Here is a 20,764-nt window from a genome sequence, read left to right on the forward strand (position 1 = left end):
TTGAGGAAATTTTGTTCTGTATTCCAAATATCTCTTAAAACATCCAACCCTTAATTATGCCAACAGCTAATAATTTATACGTGTAAATAAAGAAGGTGCCAGATTATCTTATCATTGGTTGAGGCTATCAAATCAGTTATGCTATTTATTTCAAATCTCTCAGAAATCCGAGTATAGCTGTGTCCCTTCCTGTCACAGACACCATTAAGGCCTCTATCATTATCCCTATGGTACAGGAGTGCCTCTGAAAGTGTCTGAGGGCCAGGCATTAAGCTAAGGAAGAATTTGTCTGAAATGTAAAGGTGACAACAGTACCACATCTGGAACAGGACTCTGTGACTGCTCCAGAGTGAGGTCGTACACATACAGTGTGCACCCGTGTGTAAAGTGATGTACAGCTATGTGGTAGACCTGTTTCTGGAGCTAGTCTTTCTTTAGACAAAGAGGGTTTACCCGCACCCTCATCCTTATCCCCAATAAAAAAATGTTCTCTCTCGTCCCTCTTCAGAAGGGAACCAAATAATACAATGCTTTTCCACAGCTTCCCATGCATTACCACTAGTAATGTGATCAGATTAAGTGCTTTTCAGTACTGAAAATAATACCCATATCCAAGAAGTGAGCCCTTTGCTCCTTTTCTGGAGATTTCCACCTATTCCTACTACCTTCACTGCAATCCACCTACTGAGGATGGAAATTTTGGAGGTTGTTTTCTATCCATAGTATTTCTGCTCCAGCATTCAGTAGGCTGCGCCCAAGGCCCTGCCACTGCAATCCACCTGTTTCCTGAAGCTGAGCTGGGTAGTTGATGAACTGGGTAATTGTTTTGGAGGCCTTGATTATGAATGTTAGATTTATGATTAGGTATTAGTCTTACTGGAATCTTTATAGATAAATACTTTTCTGAATGCTGGAAACTATTTTAAAATCCTGGAGTTTTTAGTACTATTAGCTACTCATTATTTTGAGGCAGCTAGGTGGCACTAGATAGAGTCAGGAAGGCTTGGAGTCAGGAAGACTCATCTTCCTGAGTGCAAATCTGGCATCAGGCACTTACTAGCTGTGCAACCCTGGACAAGTCTTTAGCCATGCTTGCCTCAGTTTCCTTATCCATAAAATGAGATGGAGAAGGAAATAGCAAACCATTCCAGTATCTTTGCTAAGAAAATCCCGAATGGGGTCACAAAGAGTCAGACAGAACTGAGAAATGACTGAATGACAACTCATTATCCCCATCATAGGATTACTTAGGATCCTAGGTTTAAAGCAGGTGAAAGACCTTAGACCTAGCCCAATCCTCTCAATTTTACAAATGAGTAAACTGAGGGCCCAACGAAGTTAAGTGATCTGTTCAAAATTATACAGGGAACGAGTAGCAAAGTCAAGATTCAAACTCAGATTCTCTAAAACCAAATCCAGTGCTCTTTGCACTAAACTACGTTGCTGCTAATATTGAAATATGATCATGTTAAGTATCATAAGTTGAACTGCATTTTGTCCCAAACCTACTAGTGTGGGTTTCCTTATACAGATCTGATTTGTTGTTTGTTTGGGTCTTTTAGGTGCTAAAGGTCAAAGAGGGATTCCAGGATTCCCGGGTGCAGATGGATTTATTGGGCTCAAAGGATTCCAAGGAGATGGAGGTCGTGAAGGTTATCCAGGCCCACCAGGTAGCAAGAAACACATCACACCTGACCCATTGGTCTCCAAAAATGATTTCTAGTTTCATCTGTAATAAACATATCTCCATTTTTTTCTTTACAATTTAAGTGTTTCTTTTGACATATCATCATCTGCTTACTATTTGTCTCTTGAGTAAACATGGTTGACTCCTTCATGAGATAACCTCTGATATCCGAGGTTATTGACCTGTGTATAAAGTTTTCCTTTGCCTAGCTCTGAATTTTCATGGAGAATACCTATAGAATTTATACAAAAGAGGAAAAACACTAGTTCAAAGAACTAGTAAAAGTTTTCCCTAAGTCAAGTTCCTCTAGTTAATTTTAAACTTTTGAACAAAAAAAATAAATTTCTTCTGAGTGTTCATTAATATTAATGGTACAAATAGTCTTTTCATCACTTTTGAATAGTGCCAAGCCACTTGTTGGACACGACTTTAAAAAGGTCTGCATTTTGTTACCATCACAATTCACTTATTTGCCAATTTCCAGGAAAAAAAAATCTAGCACGTCAGCATTTTACTATGTCCGTGTTGTGCGATTGGCATCTAGTGCAGGGCTGGGGAACCTGCAGCCTCGAGGCCACATGTGGCCCTCTGGGTCTTCAAGTGTGGCCCTTTAACTGCCCTCTAAGTCCTCAAGTGTGGCCCTTTGACTGAATCCAAACTTCACAAAACAAATCTCTTCTGTGAAGTTTGGATTCAGACAAAGGGCTGCTCTTGAGGACCTAGAGGGTCACATGTGCCCTCCAGGCCCCAGGTCCCCTACCTGTAAATACAGAGTTTTCTTTATTGAACAGTAAAAATAAATAAATAAACTTCTCAAGTACTAGATAATTGGCAGTTCTTTACCAGAAAATTATCTCAGAGTATTAGTGAACTATGAGCTCAATATGAATCAAAGTTGTGATATAGAAAGCAAAGTAATTGTATTCTGAGGCTACATTTTAAAAAAATAGCAAGAAAGACTGACATTGCATCCAGGATTAGAGAGATCCTTCCTTACTACTTACAAATGCACCTATTTCTTTCCTCATCCTCAAAAATTTCTCACTTGATCTAAATCCTTCCCCACTCACCATTTTCCTATATCTCGCCTCTCTTTTGTGGCTAAACATCTTGAGAAGGTCTAGTACAACTGGTACTTCCATTTCTCTCTCACTCTCTTCTTAAGTCTCTGCACTCTGGTTTTCAAACCTCATCATTCAGCTGCTGCTCAAAAGTTGCCAGTGACTTCTGAATTGCCAAATCTAATGCCTTTTTTTCAATCCTCATCCTTCTGGACTTCTCTGCAATCTTTAACACTATTGATCACCTTCTTCTCCCTGATACTCTCTTCTTTTTAGGTTTTAGTGACTCTGCTTTCTCCTGGTTCTCCCACCTGTCTGACCATTCCTTTTCATTCTCCATTACTGGATCTTCATCCCAGTCTCACCCTTGAACCATAGGTGTCCCCCTGTGCTCTGTTCTGGGCCCTCTTCTCCTTCTATACCGTATTTTAATTGGTGATCTCATATGCTTCATTGGATTCAACTATTGCCTCTATGCAGATGATTTTGAGATCTATTTGTGCAGCATTAATCTTTCTCTTGACCTCCATTCTCCATGCCTCAAATGGACATTTCATAAGCTTCTTAAACTCAACATGTCCAAATCTGAACTAGTTTTCTTTTAACCCTACCCCCAAGCTTCTCCTCTTCCTAACTTTCCTGTGACTATGTAGTGTACCACCATCCTCTCAGTCACCCAGGCTTGCGATCTAGGTGTCATCTTCGACTCCACACTGTCCCTGCTCCACCCCACCCCCGATTTTCTATATCTAATCAGGTACTGTTGATTTTACCTTTGTATCATTTCTCCCATATGCCCCCTTCTTTCCTCCGATGCTGTCTCCACCCTGGTACACGCCTTATCACCTCATACTTGGATGATTGAAGTAGTCTGCTACTTGGTCTTCCTTCCACAAGTCTCTCCCCACTCTAGTACATCCTCTGCCAACTGTCAGATTGAACTTACAAAAGCACACGTCTGACTGTGTCACTCTTCTATTAAATAAACTCCATGGGCTCCCTGTTATTTCTAGTATCAAATATAAATCCTCTTTTTGGTTTTTAAAACTCTTCATAACTTGACCTCTTCCATCTTCTCGGTCTTTTTTTAATTATTATTCTTTATTTTTGCTAGGCAGTGGGGTTAAGTGACTTGCCCAGGGTCACATAGCTAGTAAGTGCTATATGTCTGAGGCTGATTTGAACTCAGGTCCTCCTGACTCCAGGGCCAGTGCTCTATTCACTGCACCACCTAGCTGCCCTCATTTTTTATTTTTCATTTTTATTTTCTCAGTCTTTTAAAGCCTTATTTCTCTGCACATAGCCTGTGACCTGGTGATACCAGCTTCTTTGCTGTTCCTCTTTAAAGACATTCCATCTCCCAACTTTTCATCATTTTCATCTAGAAGCCTCTTCCTCCTCATCTGTGCCTCCTAGCTTCTTTGACTTCTTTTGAATCTTGGAATTAATTATGCCCAAAGAGTTATTAAATTGCCTGTACTCTTTGACCCAATATATCACAGGAGCCACTGGAGCTTTTGGACTCCAGCTTCTAACAGGTTCGCTCTTGATCTGGGCAGCCAAAAGGGCAGAAAGACAGCTTCAGAGGGGTTAAATAAGCTTACTTTATTCTAGTCTAGTCTTCTCAATGGGTTCCTAATAATGGAGGCACCAACTCCTACAGGATCCCCTAATCACCCTTCTCACAGGTGTGGGCGAGAAGTGAGGGCAACAACCCCAACATCTTGACGGGTGATTCGAAACAGTCACAGTATTCCAGCTTGTACACTCCCCAAAATCCCCTCAGGCCTCAGTGGGAGCCAGTTGAGGCAGACACAAATGCATTTCCGTATGCATTCTCCAAATCTCCATTCACTGAGCAGTTCGCAGTAACCAGTGACCCTGATTTGTAAGGGAGCTCACAAAGAAGGCAATTTGCCAACAATAAGCTCACAGACTCACGTTAACTCATCCCTATATCTCCTTGCACAGTCGCAGTAGAAACTGTTTACAAGCCATGACCCTGGGAACTATTATCTATGATCTTGAAAACTAGTAGAGTGTTTTGGCCATGGATCCTGGGAATTGTTACCTAAAAAAGAATAGCAAAATCTACCTTACTTCTATCCAGCAATGGCACTACTAGGTCTATTTCCAAAGATGATTAGGGAAAAAGGAAAAGAACCTATATGTTCTAAAATATTTATAGTAGCTCCCTTTGTGGTGGCAAAGAACTGGAAATTGCAGGTATGCCCATCAGTTGGGAAATGGTGGCACAAGTTGTGGTATATGATTGCGGTGGGATACTACTGCCTTGTAAGAAATGATGAGCTCAATGATTTTAGAAAAACATGCAAAGATCTGCACAAAATAAATGAGCAGAACCAAGTCCTGCCTTTTTCAAGAAACCATTATCTAATCCTCATTAACTTTAGTGCCTTCCCTCAGAAATCATCTCCAATTTATCCTGTTTGTATCTTGTTTGTATGTTATCTCCCCCATTACACTGTGAGCTACTTGAGAGCCAAGGACTGGTTTTTTTTTTTTTTGGCCTTCCTTTACATCCCCAGAACTTAGCACAATGCCTGGCACATAGTAGGTACTTACTAAATGCTTGTTAACTTGACTTCACTTGACCTGATAGTTCTAATATACTCTACCCCATCAGACCACATCTGGAGTATTATTTTGCCCCAGTTCTAGGGACCATTTTTAGAAACAGCATCCATTGCTAGAGTTAGGGGGCTCTAGAGTAGGGCAGCCATGATGGTGAAGGGTCTCAAGTTCATGCCATACAAGGTTCAGGTATGTTTAGCCCAAAGAATAGAAAATAGACATGGCAGAGTATAGCTGTATTCAAATATTGGAAGGGTTGTCATGAAGGAAGAAAGCACAGATTGAAGCTTTTTTTTTTAATGTGACCAGTCTGGGAATTTGTCATGCCCACCTATACATATTTGTAACAAGAACTTTGTTTTCTTGCTTCTCAAGGTAGGGGAGGAGAAGGTAGAAGGAAGAGAAGATGGATTTTCATTTATTGAAAAAAAATTTAATATAAACATTTTTAATTTAAAAAAAGCAAGTACTTGGATGACAAGCTTGGGATGATTCATAGACATGATAAAGCAACATATATGCTGTCCATCAGTTTTCCCTCACTCTTGCTGCATGACCAGCCCACTTCCTTTTCCCAGCATATATTTGTTTCTCTGTTGATATCCTTCACTGAAAACTTGGAAATTAAGACCAAATACAAAGCTATGTTGACATGAGTCATAGTTCATGATTAACATGCCAAAGTGAAATAGAGTTTGGACCCATTAGTCTAAACTAGTTTTAACAACATAGGTAGAAAATCAGATCCAGTAAGGCCAATGAAAAGTTATATAGATATGAGTTTAAGTTCCTCACATTCCCATGTTACTAGATGCTAATAGCCTTACATTCCATAAGTGTAGAAAAAATGTGATTTTCTTTCATTATGCAAGTTAATTACTTCATTAAAACTTTTAAAAATAGGAGACAGCTTAACTAATGCTCTATTAAAATAGAACTTTTACTCTTGTTTACTTTTAGCATACCTATTGGTCTAGTAGTTAATTCATCTTCCACCTGCCAATTCCTCTAGAGTAATGGGACCCTGAGAAAATCCCCAAACATCATGCATTACACCTCTTTTGTTAAAAATGGGCACAAAACACTGTTTTCACTGTAACTTCATCTTCTCAGTACTTAATAATTTCCCACTACGTATTTGCACATTGCAAAATTTTTGATGTAATTATGACATACTACAGAGCAGTTAGTAATGACCAAAAAAAAAACCCAAACCTCTTTTCTCTTGCTAAATATCTTACTGTCAGCATTCAGATACTACATTCCATTTGAGGTCAATCAGCGTTCAGGGCGTTAAGAAAGAAGTAATGTGATGGGTAATTTGACCCACTGGTAGCAGTGAATTGCATAACCACTCAAGCATATGACATCCAGTGTCTCTCCATGTAAGTGCATCATAGCTGACTTTTTTTTTACAGTAAATTTCACACAAGGGGCCATTGATTAATTCTTTATTGAAACAAAGGTCTCCAAAAAACTGGTGTCTCATTAGGGATTTGTTACCAGACAGAAATCTATAATCCAAGATATTTTAACTCTACGTTTTTATCTCCCTTTGATTTTGTACTGCAAAGTTTTATAGCAAGCAACACTTTCACATAGAACAAGAGAGGTCATACCAAGTTTCTATCTTTTCTGTTTCCTTTTTTAAACAGAAAACGTGGAGTAACTTTATAAGATTCAGATAGTTTAAAAAAAAACCTCCATCTTCCACAAATGTTAGGATTATGACCAGAAAAGGAAGGACCAAGAAGAGGCCCTGAGGACAGAACACTCATATTTTATAAGAAGTCTCATTCAAAGTGGCTATAGAAGGCCCAAAGATAGATCAAGGGGAAAGGTGCCTTGTCTAGACATGCTCTTTGGGGGGGTTTTGGTTTGTTTAACAAAGAACAAATAAAATTAGAATTTCCATATAAAAAGTAGAACAGATAATGTGAGTTGAACATGAAATCTGTAAATCTCTGTCTCATTCAGCCTACTTTTCCTTGGAAGTATATGAGAATATAATAATACTTTACTTTCAAAGCTCTCTGGTTTGTCTGCTTCCTACACTGGGTTCTGTTCATTCACATCAGATCATAAAACTGGGCTTCCTTGACCACTACCCCTTTTATCATTTCTTATGGCACAGTAAATATAATTCCATTACATTCATATACTATAATTTGATCATCCATTCTCCAACTGATGAGCACTGCCTTAGTTTCCAGTTCTTTGTATAACCTCCAAAGTTGCTAGAAATATTTTTGTACATGAGGATCCCTTTCCTCTTTCGTTGACCTCTTTGTGGGAAAGGTCTAGTAGTGGCATATTTGAGTCAAAGGATATACATGGTTTAACAACTTTGGGGGCATAGTTTCAAATTGCTTTCCAGCCTGGTTGAACTAATTCACGACTCCACCAAAAGGTATATGTCCTTTGCAAAGCTGTTCCGTTTCAATCATGTACTTTTAAAGTATATTATTCATGACCAATAGCTACAGTGGTTATCTATTTTTTCTTTTAGGATTTGTTGGACCCAGAGGATCCAAAGATGCAACAGGGCTCCCTGGGCTGGATGGAAGCCCAGGAACTACAGGACTACCAGGTGCTGTAGGACCAGCAGGACAAAAAGGACTACCTGGAGAAGTATTAGGTGCACAGACTGGTCTCCCAGGAGATCCTGGATTGCCTGGAATCCCAGGGCTGAAAGGAGAACCAGGAAACAGGGGGCCTCAAGGATTTAGAGGTAAATCTCTTTTTCAATAAATCAGTGTTTGGAGGGTAAGAGCAGCAACTCTCATTTACTACTGAAGATATTAGTAGGATCTCTTAATCCTAATGGACTTTTTGAACTTCCTTGTGTTGGGTATAAAGAGGGCAATATAATATATTATAGAGATAGTATGGTGAGATAGAAAGAATAAGAAGAGCCCTTAGCTCAGTTCCTGTCTTGAATGCTATATATGTGTGTGGTTTTATATAATACATATAGTATTATGTACATAAACTATAGTTTTATATGTATAATATTTATATATATAAACTATAGTTATATATATGTATATGTATAACTATATCATAAGCAGATGATTTTAAATGGATGTATAGATGGTCTCAGTGAGGTTAAGGAAATTGTCCATCATTATACATAATTTGGAATGTGTATGTATGGGGGGTGGAGCGGGAGTTTCTATGTGTATGTGTGTCTGCATGTCTGCATATGTAACCATGGACAAGGTTCTTAACCTCACTGAAACCGTTTTCTCATCGATTAAATGGGATGGTGATAATAACTGTTAGAAAAATCTGAAACAAAAATCTACCACAAAAGTGAGTGAAGGAAAGCCTATATTACACTTCTCATGAGAGAAGTGGGCATGTGGGTGCTATTTCAGTGGCACAATCAACTTTTAAATGGTTAGTAAGATCTGTACTCCACCCACCAGGGCTAATATTGGTCTAGTTCATCTGAGTTACACTCTTCCTGAACAGCCCATCCCATGTTCCTCCATGTCCTGTTAACTCTTCCCACTTTATGCATCCAGTGTTCACAAATGGCAGCTATTTCTGCCATCAGGGTGTGTCAGTTAATATTCAATAAGCTTATTAAGCAAGCACAGTGGAGAAAAGCCTTTGCCCTGTCGAGGCCCCATCCTTGACCTCGATGGTTAGCAACTGGTTTAGCCTCCAGGGCTCTTTGTTAAGGAGCTGGTTCTTTGCAGAATGTTTGGGGCACTTTCTGAGTGGTTGAGGGACTACCCACAAGATCTTAGAAGTCCTCAGAATCCCCTTGTTCTGTTGTGGAAGCCTAATTTCTAATCCTTTCTTCCATACCTATCGGACCTACCTTAGAGGGTTACTGTAAAGATCAAATGAGGTATTATATGTTAAGTGGTTTGTAGAACTTAATGCATTATATCACCATCAGCTATAATTCTAATAGTAGATAAAAGGATACAAAAAATGTTGTCTGAGTTCTACCATAATGAGTTCCCCTGTTCAGTTTCAGAATTCATCTGAAATAGTTTTCATGATAATAACGATAATATTGTCTGTTTGCATCCTCTAATTTAGTTCAATATGGTCCATTTTGTTATTCTAAATTGAAGGTGAAGGAGGAAGAAAGGAACTTGGTCCTCCTAGGTATATAATAACTGAAAGAGCTTTGGGCAGCTAGGTGGTACAACAGATAGAACACCAGTCTGCCGTCAGGAAGACCTAAGTTCAAATCAGGCAATTATTAGCTGGGTGATCCTGGGTAAGTCACTTACCCCATTTGCCTCAGTTTCCTCATCTATAAAATGAACTGGAAAAGGAAATGGCAAACCACTCCAGTATCCTTGCCAAGAAAACCCCAAATGGGGTGATGAAGAGTCATACACACTGAACAACAAAAAAGGTGCTTTGGGTTTAGAGCCAGAACACCAGAATTCAAATCCTATCCCTCCATTTACAACATATGTGACCTTAGTAAATTTGTTCACATCTCTGGGCCTCAATTTCCTTATCTTTAAAATAAGGGAGTTAAGCCAGATCCAGCTATGAGATCCTACTAAGGGAATATGGCTTAGGTGATAGGTGGGGTCTGGCCCAATAATTCAGAGGTCTATACTGAGAGTTAAGAGGCAGGATACAAATGATTTGAGATGCATTTCAAATGAATGGCTTTAAAAACCCATTATGTGCTTGCTGCATGTAATGTTATTAATATTGGTTTGACAAGTTAGCTTGCATTAATTTTATTTGACATAGTCTGAACCTGGGGTCAATTTAAACATGCAAATGTATACTAAATTGGCTTTTAGAGTCAAAAGCCCTGGCACTTAATAAGGGATTGCATTATAAAGACTAAGCATTCGCAGGCATACTAAATGCCAAAGACATCTATATAGCTCATTGAAATATAGAACGTATCCACCATTACTTGGTCTGTAGCAAGATGAGTACACAAATGACATGTTCTGTCTAGAGGGCATGTAAGGAGCCAGGTAGCTGTCCCAGTCATAGACAGAGTGGCAGGTTGCATTTATGATATGACTGGAAGGAAACAGATGATCCCTTAGCTCCATTATCACATCAAATCACCTGGCTGAAGTATCTGAAGTATCTTCTAGCAAAGTCAAATGTTATCTAGAATAACCCATTAATTTGATTGTACCCATTAACGCTAAAATACAAAATAGCCTTTTGTCATTCACAAGGCAAACTTCTGAGGAAATGAGACATAGTACAAGTAAGTTTTGATCGAGGAGATAAAGTGTTAGCAGGTTGGGAGGATGAAATAATGCCAGAGTGGGAGCTGCCAAGGCTTCTTCAGAATAGCATGAGAATATTTTGTATCCAGGAGATTGAAGGTGGAGAACCAAGAAAAGAACCTTAGTGAGCAGGGAGGCCACAAAACCACTTTAGCTTACTTCACTTTTTAACCTAAGATCTGCCTGACACTTTTTTTAGGATTGTTGTTTTTTCATTTGGTTTCTTTTTTTTGGAGGATTTTAGAGGGGGGTTGTTGGTGTTTTTTTTTTAAATTTATTTATTTTTTTACTGAATTTATGATTTCATGGGAATAAGGGATTCTCCCACCATTACAGATCAACACTTTCTCTCCAATAGGCTTAGATAGTTTCCAGGGATATTGAAAAGTTAAGTGAGTCATCCAGAAGCATGTGGCTTCTGTGTGTCAAGGCAAAGACTTGAACCTAGTTCTTCCTGACTCTGAGACTGAATCTCCATCCAGTTGGACATGCTGAGACTTGCCCTCAGTGTAACCTAAGTTCATTAGAGAAAGGAACTACCAGGTTTACATGCCTAGCCCTTGTCACCTCGTCAGTCAATATATTAGAAATCTGTAGGTTTCTATATTGAGTCAATCAGAAAGAGAACCAATTAAGGAGATGGTAATAATGAAACAAAGAAACATCCAGTACTGTGAAAGATGTCATGGGATCCCTTAAATAAAAGTGAAAATTACAAATTCTCAAGAAAAGCAGAACAGGGCAAATGTATCAGCATTCCCATAATCAATCTATGTTACAGCCCTCCTAGACAATCATGTCCCTGGTAGTTGTTGATTTTAAACAAACTTAAATATTTCCTGTAGGCTTTGTGTTGTCTTAGTTTAAAAATATCTGCAGAATTATTTTAGATGTTTAAGGATCTCTAGCTCCTAGTGCTACCTTTATGGCCAGTTTTATAAGCCTTGTGTAGCCAGTGCTCTTAAGTTGGTTTTTTTTTTAAATCAAACTTCCAATGCATCAGAACTTAGAGTATAACTGCATGTGATCATGAGGAAGTTCAGCAATATTATAGGAACATAGCTCTTCCTGCTTCTGGTGTGATGGATTCTACATTTGAGCATAGTTTAAAATATGAAACATATAACTATAAATGTACATGGGCTTAAGTGGTACAGTGGATAGAGTGCCAGGCCTAAAGTCAAGAAGACTCCTCTTCCTGAGTTCAAATCTGGCCTTAGGCACATACTAGCTGTATGACCTTGGGTAAGTCACTTCACCCTGTTTGCCTCCATTTCCTCATTTGCAAAATGAGCTGGAGAAGGAAATGACAGAGCACTGCAATATCTGTCTTTGCCAAGAAAATCCCAAATGGGGTCATGAAGATGTTTCACATCTGAAACAACTGAACAACAACAGTATAAGTGTGTATGTGTGCATACATACATACATACATATGCATATATGTATACACATATATACACACACACATCTGTGTGTATACAAACACATACATATACAATGTGCTGTTGGATTCAGCACTAACCATTCTGCACCTAGGTACAGATGGTTATAGTTCAATGTTGTATATTTACAAAAAAGTTAGGAGAGTGCTGGGTGGAACCAGCTGTGAAGAGCAGATTATAAAATTTTCAGTGTGAATATTTACACCCCAGATATTAGTAACTGCTACAAATCAGGGTTTCTTTTACTGTTTTCTTGAGCATGAAGAAAGTGATGGAGAGAATGTCAGTAATGCAGATTATACTTAGAGGTGTACTGTGCATATAGCCTTACTCTTCCCAAGCCAGTTGTTCAAGCTTTACCAGCACACTCACAAAACTATTAGTTTTGCTAGGCTTTGGAGGATCTTGGAATCATAATCTAGAACTGGAAAGAAATTGTCTTCTAAAATATTAAATAAAAAAGCAATAATAGTAGCAGCAAATCCAAAGTGGAAAACATTGTGTATTTTGTATTTCTAACCTGAATGGACTTTTCTGCTGGCATAACAGCATTGAAAGGTATAGTTTTCAAAGATAGTCTGTGGTTCAGGGCCATCTCATGGTAGCTCTGTGTGTGTGTGTGTGTGTGTGTGTGTGTGTGTGAGAGAGAGAGAGAGAGAGAGACAGAGACAGAGAGACAGAGACAGAGAGACAGAGAAAGAGAGACAGAGACAGAAAAGAAAATTTTTACAAACCAGAGGCTGTCTTCTACTACCACTACCCCCTTCTTCCTCAAAAGCCTATGCTTTCTTAGCCCCCTCAACTTATGCCAAACTCTAAATGTTACTTGGATAAGCTGGTGCATCAGTCTTTACTCCACAGGCTTTCTGGAGGAAGCCAGATATCTGCGAGGCAGGGGGACATCAGTTTTAGCCTCTTGACTTCACAGCCCATAGCACAGCCTATTTTTAAAAGTCATTTAACAATCTGTCAACGTTCATTCTCTTTTTCCTCCCCTATGGCCCCCCACATATGTGCCCTTGGTGACAGCATGCTGTAGTTACATGAATTCTGCTCATAATGCTATTATTACTACTAATGTTAATAGTAATAATAACTCATGTTTATGTAACACATTAAAGCTTCTAAAATATTTTACGTACACTATTTCCTCTGAGCCTCCTGATAGACTCATGAAATAGCTGGTTAAGCTTCTGTCCTTTGGGCGTTGGCACGAGTCAGCGTGTCTAGCCCAGGCTTCAGTGTCAGGGAGGCTGGATTCTCAGTCCAGGAGTCCTTTTGGTCAATATCACCTCGATTCTTTTTATTTCTTTTTATTCTCTCCCTCTGACTTCCCAGTGGCTTCCCCTCCTGACTTTTGACCCCAATATGAAGACTCTGCCTTGTAACAAAGAAGTATATACTTAATGAAAATAAATACATTTGTTGTTGTTCAGTCATTTTCAGTAATGTCCAACTCTTTGTGAGCTCATTTGGGGTTTTCTTAGCGGAGGTATTAGAGTGGTTTGCCAATTACTTCTCCAGCTCATTTCACAGATGAGGAAACTGAGGCAAACAGTGTGAAGTAACTTACTCAGTGTCACATAGCTAGTAAGTGTCTGAGGCTGGGTTTGAACTCATGAAGATGAGTTTTCCTGACTTCAGCTATCTGCTGCAACACAGCTGCGCCAAATAAGTGCATTAGCCATGTCCAGATCTCTTTTCTTCATTCCACATCTCCTCTAAGAGAAGGGAAACATGCTTCACCACAAGGCTCCTGAAGTCACAATTTAACATTTTAAATTACTTTTATGTATTTATTTATTTTGGTCTGGAACTCTGATTTTACCAGTATAGGAAACCAATGTAGAAATTCCCTTCATTAATATAGATAAGCAAGTTTACTTGTATAGTACAAGTGTAACTTTTAGTGCCTTGAGGAACTCTCAGAGATTCTGAGGTTAAGTGAAGTGTACCATGAGCCCCCAGGTGGTACATATCAAACATAGGACTTGAACTCAGGTTTTCCAGACTACAATATTGGCCCTCTAGCCACTATGTCATGATATTATTCTCACCTCATGCTTCATTTTTCTCATTTGTAAGATTGCAATTATATTCTTGGTTACATATCTTCTACAAATGGCCACTGTGAGATCAATCTGATTCTATCCGGTAAAATGTTAAATATTGGGCAAAAAGATTTTGTTATTAATAATTTACAGTAATTTAATAATATATTATTATATATTAACATACTTACATATTATATTAATGTTATATATCATATTATATACAATATTAATATATTATACTATTTCTTTTATAACATAATTATATTTGTATACAATAATGCTTGTTATTAATGAGTTATTATTATTTATTATAATTTATTATTAATAATTTACAGATTTGGATATGTAAACCCATTTTTCTGATTTCCCATAGGAAGCCCAGGTATGCCTGGAATGCCTGGGTTGAAGGGTCAGCCTGGATTCCCAGGTCCTTCAGGTCAACCTGGATTACCAGGACCTCCTGGAACACATGGCTTTCCAGGCCCTCAAGGCCAAGAAGGACTACCAGGTCTCCCAGGCCCTTCAGGATTTGCAGGTAGGTAACAATCTGCTCTCAGGACACTAGTGTTCTTCCAAGAAAACAATCATGTCTGCTTTTTAGAGTTCTGCATTGGCTTCTCAGGACAAGCTGGAGATTTATGATGCCTCTTACTTTGAATCTGGAGTTGTCAGGATCTTGTTAGGACCCCTGTATTTGAGGACACCATGGCAATGCCATTCCACTGGACTCTTCTATACCTCACTGTCAAAACAACCCACAGCTTGTCTCATGATCCCTACTTATTCTGCCTTCCCTCCTGCCCTCTTTAGCAGCTATACTTTTTCAACCTGGCCCTTTTCAATATACTTAACCAATCATAATCCTCTTCTGGTGTTATTACCACTATGAAACCAAGCATTCAACCTTCTTGGGAAGGTATAGTCTAGGGAATTTTTCCAGTGGGTGATTCTCTGTCAATCCTATACCTAACATTATGGAAAATGAAATCCTGGGAACTCTTTTATTTAGTTGTGCCCAGTACATAGTCTAAAGCAGGACTGCACAACCTGCGGCCCACTGAAGGATTTCAGGCGGCCTGTGAAAAATGTAGAGGAAGATATCCTTTACATTTTTTGTGGGCCCCTCAAAATCCTTTGGTGTACTCATGGACCGTAAGTGGCCCGTGGGCCACAAGTTGTGCAGGTATGGTCTAAAGCAAGAGTTCTTAGCAGTTTTGTGGTCATGGTCCCCTTTGGCAATCTGGAAAACCTTTTTCAGAGTAATGTTTTTAAAATGTAGAATATATGGGACAGCTGGGTGATGCAGTGGATAGGGCACTGGCCCTGAAGTCAGGAGGACCTGAGTTCAAACGTGACCTCCGACCAAACACTTGACAATTTCTAGCTGTGTGACCCTGGGCAAGTCACTTAACCCCAATTGCCTTAAAATTAAAAAAAGATAAAAATAAATAAAAAATATAAAATGCGGAACATATAATTTGTGGCTGTTGTCCTGCGTTTCAGTCACATCCAGCTCTTCATGACTCCATGGACCTCTCTCCATAGGGTTTTCTTGGCAAAGATACTAGAATGTTTTGCCATTTCCTTTTCCAAAGAATACACAGGATTATGACGGAAATATATATTTATATTTATATATATAATATATATAATATATATATAATATATATATATAAATATATATGTATATATATATATATACACACATATAAATTTGTAATTTTTTTTAAAAGTTTGAGGATCCCAGGTAGGAAACTCAATTCTAAATAAATGCTTCTTGGTGCCTCTAGGTGAAAAAGTCCCCTATAGGTGTGTCTTCAGAGATATAAGAGTACAGGAGATCACACTGTGCTGGAATCAGTTTCCCCAAAAAGTCCTCTGGTCAAGTATCCAATTGGGAAGGATCCTGCACCAAAGAGTTGATCCTTTCTGATTCTAGTCCATTTTTAAGCAGTGAAAGTTCTTATTTCTAACCAATGTTGGCCTGCATTTAAAGCCCTTCCCTGTTGCAAAGTGAAATGAGCAGAACCAAGAAAACAACATACACAATGATTTCAGCAACATAAACGAAAAGGACAACCTGGAAAGGAATGTTGCAACATTATTAAGAACAATCTGGACCCCAATAAAGTGATAAGAGAAAACACCTCTGTCCATTCATTGGCAGAGGTAGGAGGGCAGCCCCTGGGTCTGAAACATTGAGCATGTTGTCATTTTTTAAAATACAGTGATAGTTTTGCTGATTTTCCTCCTTATTCCTTTTTTTTATTTTTAAATAATCATTTGTTTTGTTGTTGTATTTATTATATTTCAGGAAAGGGAAGGATACAGTGGGAAATTTTGGCAAGTGGAAAATTAAAAAACGGTCACAAAATTTATCTGAAAAAAATCCTTTCACAATGTAGCACCCAATGTACACAGGAAATGTTGAATGACAATGCAAGGCAGCATTGAGATAAGCCAAATGAATGCCAAACAAATATTCCAAGAGTTCAGGAAAGGAACCTGTCATTGAGAACTGTAGTAATTTAGGAAGTCTGTATTAATGAGAAAATCCACTGGCTTTGCAGTGAGAGTACCTAGGCTCAAATCTCAGCTCCGGAGCATCATGCCTGTGTGGCCAGAGCAAATCAGCTAATCTTTCTGGACTTCCATTTCCTTTTCCTTATAAAATGGAGTTAAAATGAGGTCCCTTCCAGTGCAAAATCTGTGATCAGACTTGAGCTATACTCTGAGGAGCAGCAGAATTTAGGTAAGCAGAGAGAAGAAAGATGAAGCCAGTCAAAGGGAGCTGGGAGAACAAAGAAGTCAGCAGACGTGCTTAAGGAGTGTTCAATAGCCAGACCAGAGTAGAAAGTTATTTAGAGTAGAATAAATGACAAGATTGAAAGGGTTAGGGGTTGTATCCAGTTTTAAGAGTTTGAACTTTATTCTGGTGGAAACAGGGAGCTTTTGACCGTTTTTGAGAAGGGAACGTCTGTGATCAACATGACATTTTAGAAAGATTATTCTGATATGAGAGGGCAATAGAAAGAGACAAGAGGCAGGGAAAGCCAGTTCCAGAGCTCCTGAGAGAGTTCAAGCATGAGGAAATAAGGGTTTTAATTAGGGTAGTAACATTAGAAATGGAGAAGGGACTGAAGCAGAAGTCAGGGCAACCAGAGGGGAGAGCTCCTCTAACCCCCATTAACATATATGAGGTAGTCAGAAGGAGGGGAAAGACAGCCAGAAGGCAAGGTACCATCTACCAACACTGAGGAGCCACTATACCTAACCTGCCTAGCAGGTAAATCAGGCAGCAACCCTAACCCCTACCTTGAGGAGCTGTAATTATTTGTAATATCATTGAAGACTTTTTAGTCTTAAAGTTACATGTGGAGTACAGTATGTGGGCTGGAAGGGCAGGAGAACTGAATTTCTACATGAAAGAGGTGGCATGAGAGCATAAAAGGAAACTAATGAGGGAGGTAGAATTGTACCCCAAAATAAACTTCATAGATTTCATAGTTTTGTCCCAGGACTGGCCCTGGCCACGTCACTCAAAATAACTTCACATGCCAATCTTGGCATGCACAATATAGGTTGCCAACCACTGATAAGTATAAAATTCTCTTAGAAATTTTCAACTTAGAAAGTTTCTATGCTAATTTTAGATTTCCTCAACATGTCCATGGTTTCCTATCTTACTACTAAGAAGTTTTGCCTTTGCAAAGCCCTCATCCCTATTTCTTTTGCTTTTCCCATTCACTTATTACATTCTTACTTATTGTAATTTGTGTACAAACCGTTTTCTCTCTCCTGGAGCCACTATCAGTAAGTTCCCTAATGGCAGGGTTTGTGTGTGTGTGTGTGTGTGTGTGTGTGTGTGTGTGTGTGTGTGTGTAAATCATCTTATAGATTCTTCTACATCTAGCATATAACTTGCACACACAGCAAGCCATTCATAACAATTTGTTTTGAACTAGATTGGAAAATGTTTAGCTAGTTCCATGAAGACCATCATAAAAGCATTTTGCTCTCTGTGAATATATTTTTGTAATCTTTTTTTAAAATCTGCCTTTTTTTTATAGGTCTACCTGGTGATAGAGGAGATCGAGGTGATGTAGGCGTCCCTGGCCCTGTGGGGATGAAAGGTCTGGATGGTGACAGAGGTGATACTGGTTTTATAGGAGAGCAAGGCAGAAGAGGAGAACCTGGATTTCAGGGGATACCTGGAATGCCTGGCATCCCAGGAACAAAAGGTACCTCCAAGTATATATTTACTAGAATAACATTTATAAGGATGATGATTTAGACAAACCAGGTCTTAGGGCTATTGAATCTTGGTGGGCTCACCACCAGCCCAGAGTCTTGCTCTCTCAGCTCAGTAGATCTGAAGTCCTGAGGGGGTCATCTAGTATTATTTAAAACCCCTCAAAGGCTGCTTTTTACCACATTCCAGTTTTAAAATTTGCACCAGAGGTATACCTGACCCAAGAATTGGAGTAATTGCTTGTGGACGTTGGGCACTTTCTTCCTGTTTCTTTTCAGGAGACTGAATTACTGGTCAGAAAGTAATTTAGTAAATATAGAAATAAAATGCAGGAAAATGGACTTTTCTACTCTAAAGATATTTACATGTTAACAGGCATTTCATCAGGAATCAGAGCACATTTGTCCCTTGAACAATTCAACGATGGTATAATGGCAATTCTTTCTTTCCACTTCTCAGTTCTGTGAGTGGCATATTGTTGATGTTCCATTAATTTCTGCCGTCAGTTCTTCATTATCTCCTGGCTGGCCTATAAGTTTATGTTAATTTTGCTTAAAAGTATTTCTTTCCTCTTTGGCTACTCTGGTTGCAACTAGACATGTACCTCCTCACTACAAGTTGGTAAATAAAGAAAGCTACCAGAGAGAGAGAGAGAGAGAGAGAGACAGGGAGAGAGAGAGAGAGAGAGAGAGAGAGAGAGAGAGAGAGAGAGAGAGAGAGAGAGAGAGAGAGAGAGAGAAAGAGAGAGAGAGAGAGAGGAGAGAGAGAGAGGAGAGAGAGAGAGAGAGAGAGAGAGAGAAAGGAAGAAAATTAGAATACCCCAGGAAATCTTCTTTCTGAGTAGAATTTTGTTAGAGCAAAGACTTGAGTTCTTCATAAACAAACTGTCACTGCTTATGAGATGGAAATGATGCATAATTCTCCTATGATTTGAAAGGTTATCTTCATTAGGACCTCTTGGGATTTTGTGTTGACTGACCATTTAGTATTGACTAACCCAGCACTTCAATTCTTTTCACCAAGGTTTCAAAGGGTCTCCTGGTATGGAAGGTTTCAAAGGCATGTTGGGTATCAAAGGAAGACCAGGAATCATTGGATATAAAGGAGAGGTTGGCGATTTTGGAATTCCTGGTTTGAAAGGTCTAACTGGTGAACCAGGCTTGAAAGGTATGTCAACTTATTGTCAAACCAATGTTATGTTTCTTTCACAGTGGCATGGTATGATATTCACAATGAACCAGAATCATTGTTTTTTGTGCACTCAACACATAGAGACTACTAGTAGTAACTCCAATGAGTTACCCCCCCCAAAAAAAAGAAATGACATAGTCTCTGTCCTCAATATGCTTACAGGGGCAGCTAGATAGCGCAGTGGATACAGCACTGGCCCTGAAGTCAGGAGAACCTGAGTTCAAATCCGGCCTCAGACCAAACACTTGACACTTATTAGTTGTGTGACCTTGGACAAGTCACTTAACCACAATTGCCTGGGGAAAAAAAGACAGTCAAATTAGGAAAGCATATAAGCTGAAGAAAAACATGTAAAAGTACAAATGATTTAAATGTAAAAACCATATTTAATCCACTGTAGTTAACGATTATATATGTATGAATATGAGTATATATGTAGTGTGCTTATGTATATACACATGTGGAGAGATATAGATATTTCTATAAGTGTTAACAGAAATTGCTAGGGTGGTTATAGTAACCTAAAGGAACCAGAGGAGATCAATTTCAAAGGTGAACTGTAAGCAAAAATTTAAAGGAGCAAACAAATACAGTTTGACTTCCTGCTAGGGGTACGTGATATAAATAGAGAAAAGAATATATATGTATTAGAATGAATCTATCTCAAAGACCCAATTCAACAAGTAAATTCAGAAACAATTATTAAGCCCATACAGCGGCATTTAAGGAATTAGAGGGAAGACTGAGAGCCCTCAAATGTTTAGGACCTTGTTCATTTCATCATTAATAAGCAGCATATTAATAACTTCATTCAAACTGTATTGTTAAGAATGTACCACAGTAGCAACTACAAACAACACTTTTCCAAAATTTTAAATGAGACTCACAAATCTATGACAAAATGTTGAGTCTAGCCTAGGCTATTTTTAAGACTCATAGTATTAAATACTTAGAGGTAGAAGGGCTCCTACAGGACATCTATGTACCCTCTAATTTTGCAAATGTGAAACTGAGTCTCAGAACATTAAATGACTTACTCATGATCACTCAGGTGGCAGAACCAGAATTTGAGACCAAAGCTCTCAGGGAAGTTTTAGGGTTTAAAATAAATAAAATGTATGTCTCTCTTTTTTATTATAAAACTAAACATCAAAAAATTTGAACCTTTGAAGATATGTATGTGAAATTGTAAACTCCAATTATGTAGTTCATTTTTTGTTTATATTCAGTTTAGCCCAA

General features: G+C 38.7%; 1 protein-coding gene across 2 annotated transcripts in view; it reads left to right on the forward strand.

The window, feature by feature from the left end:
• LOC110196697 (uncharacterized) overlaps positions 1-20,764 on the forward strand; it is a 289,810-nt gene that overhangs the window by 227,492 nt on the left and 41,554 nt on the right. For both annotated transcript variants that reach the window (XM_020970061.2, XM_020970060.1), the window contains exons 28-32: positions 1,563-1,670; positions 7,853-8,074; positions 14,456-14,617; positions 18,153-18,323; positions 19,358-19,501. In XM_020970061.2, coding sequence (XP_020825720.1) covers positions 1,563-1,670; positions 7,853-8,074; positions 14,456-14,617; positions 18,153-18,323; positions 19,358-19,501 — 807 coding nt within the window. The remainder of the gene's footprint in view (positions 1-1,562; positions 1,671-7,852; positions 8,075-14,455; positions 14,618-18,152; positions 18,324-19,357; positions 19,502-20,764) is intronic.

The sequence above is a fragment of the Phascolarctos cinereus genome, unplaced genomic scaffold, assembly GCF_003287225.1.
Source record: "Phascolarctos cinereus isolate Bilbo 61053 unplaced genomic scaffold, phaCin_HiC Scaffold_7;HRSCAF=346, whole genome shotgun sequence".
Classification (NCBI taxonomy): domain Eukaryota; kingdom Metazoa; phylum Chordata; class Mammalia; order Diprotodontia; family Phascolarctidae; genus Phascolarctos; species Phascolarctos cinereus.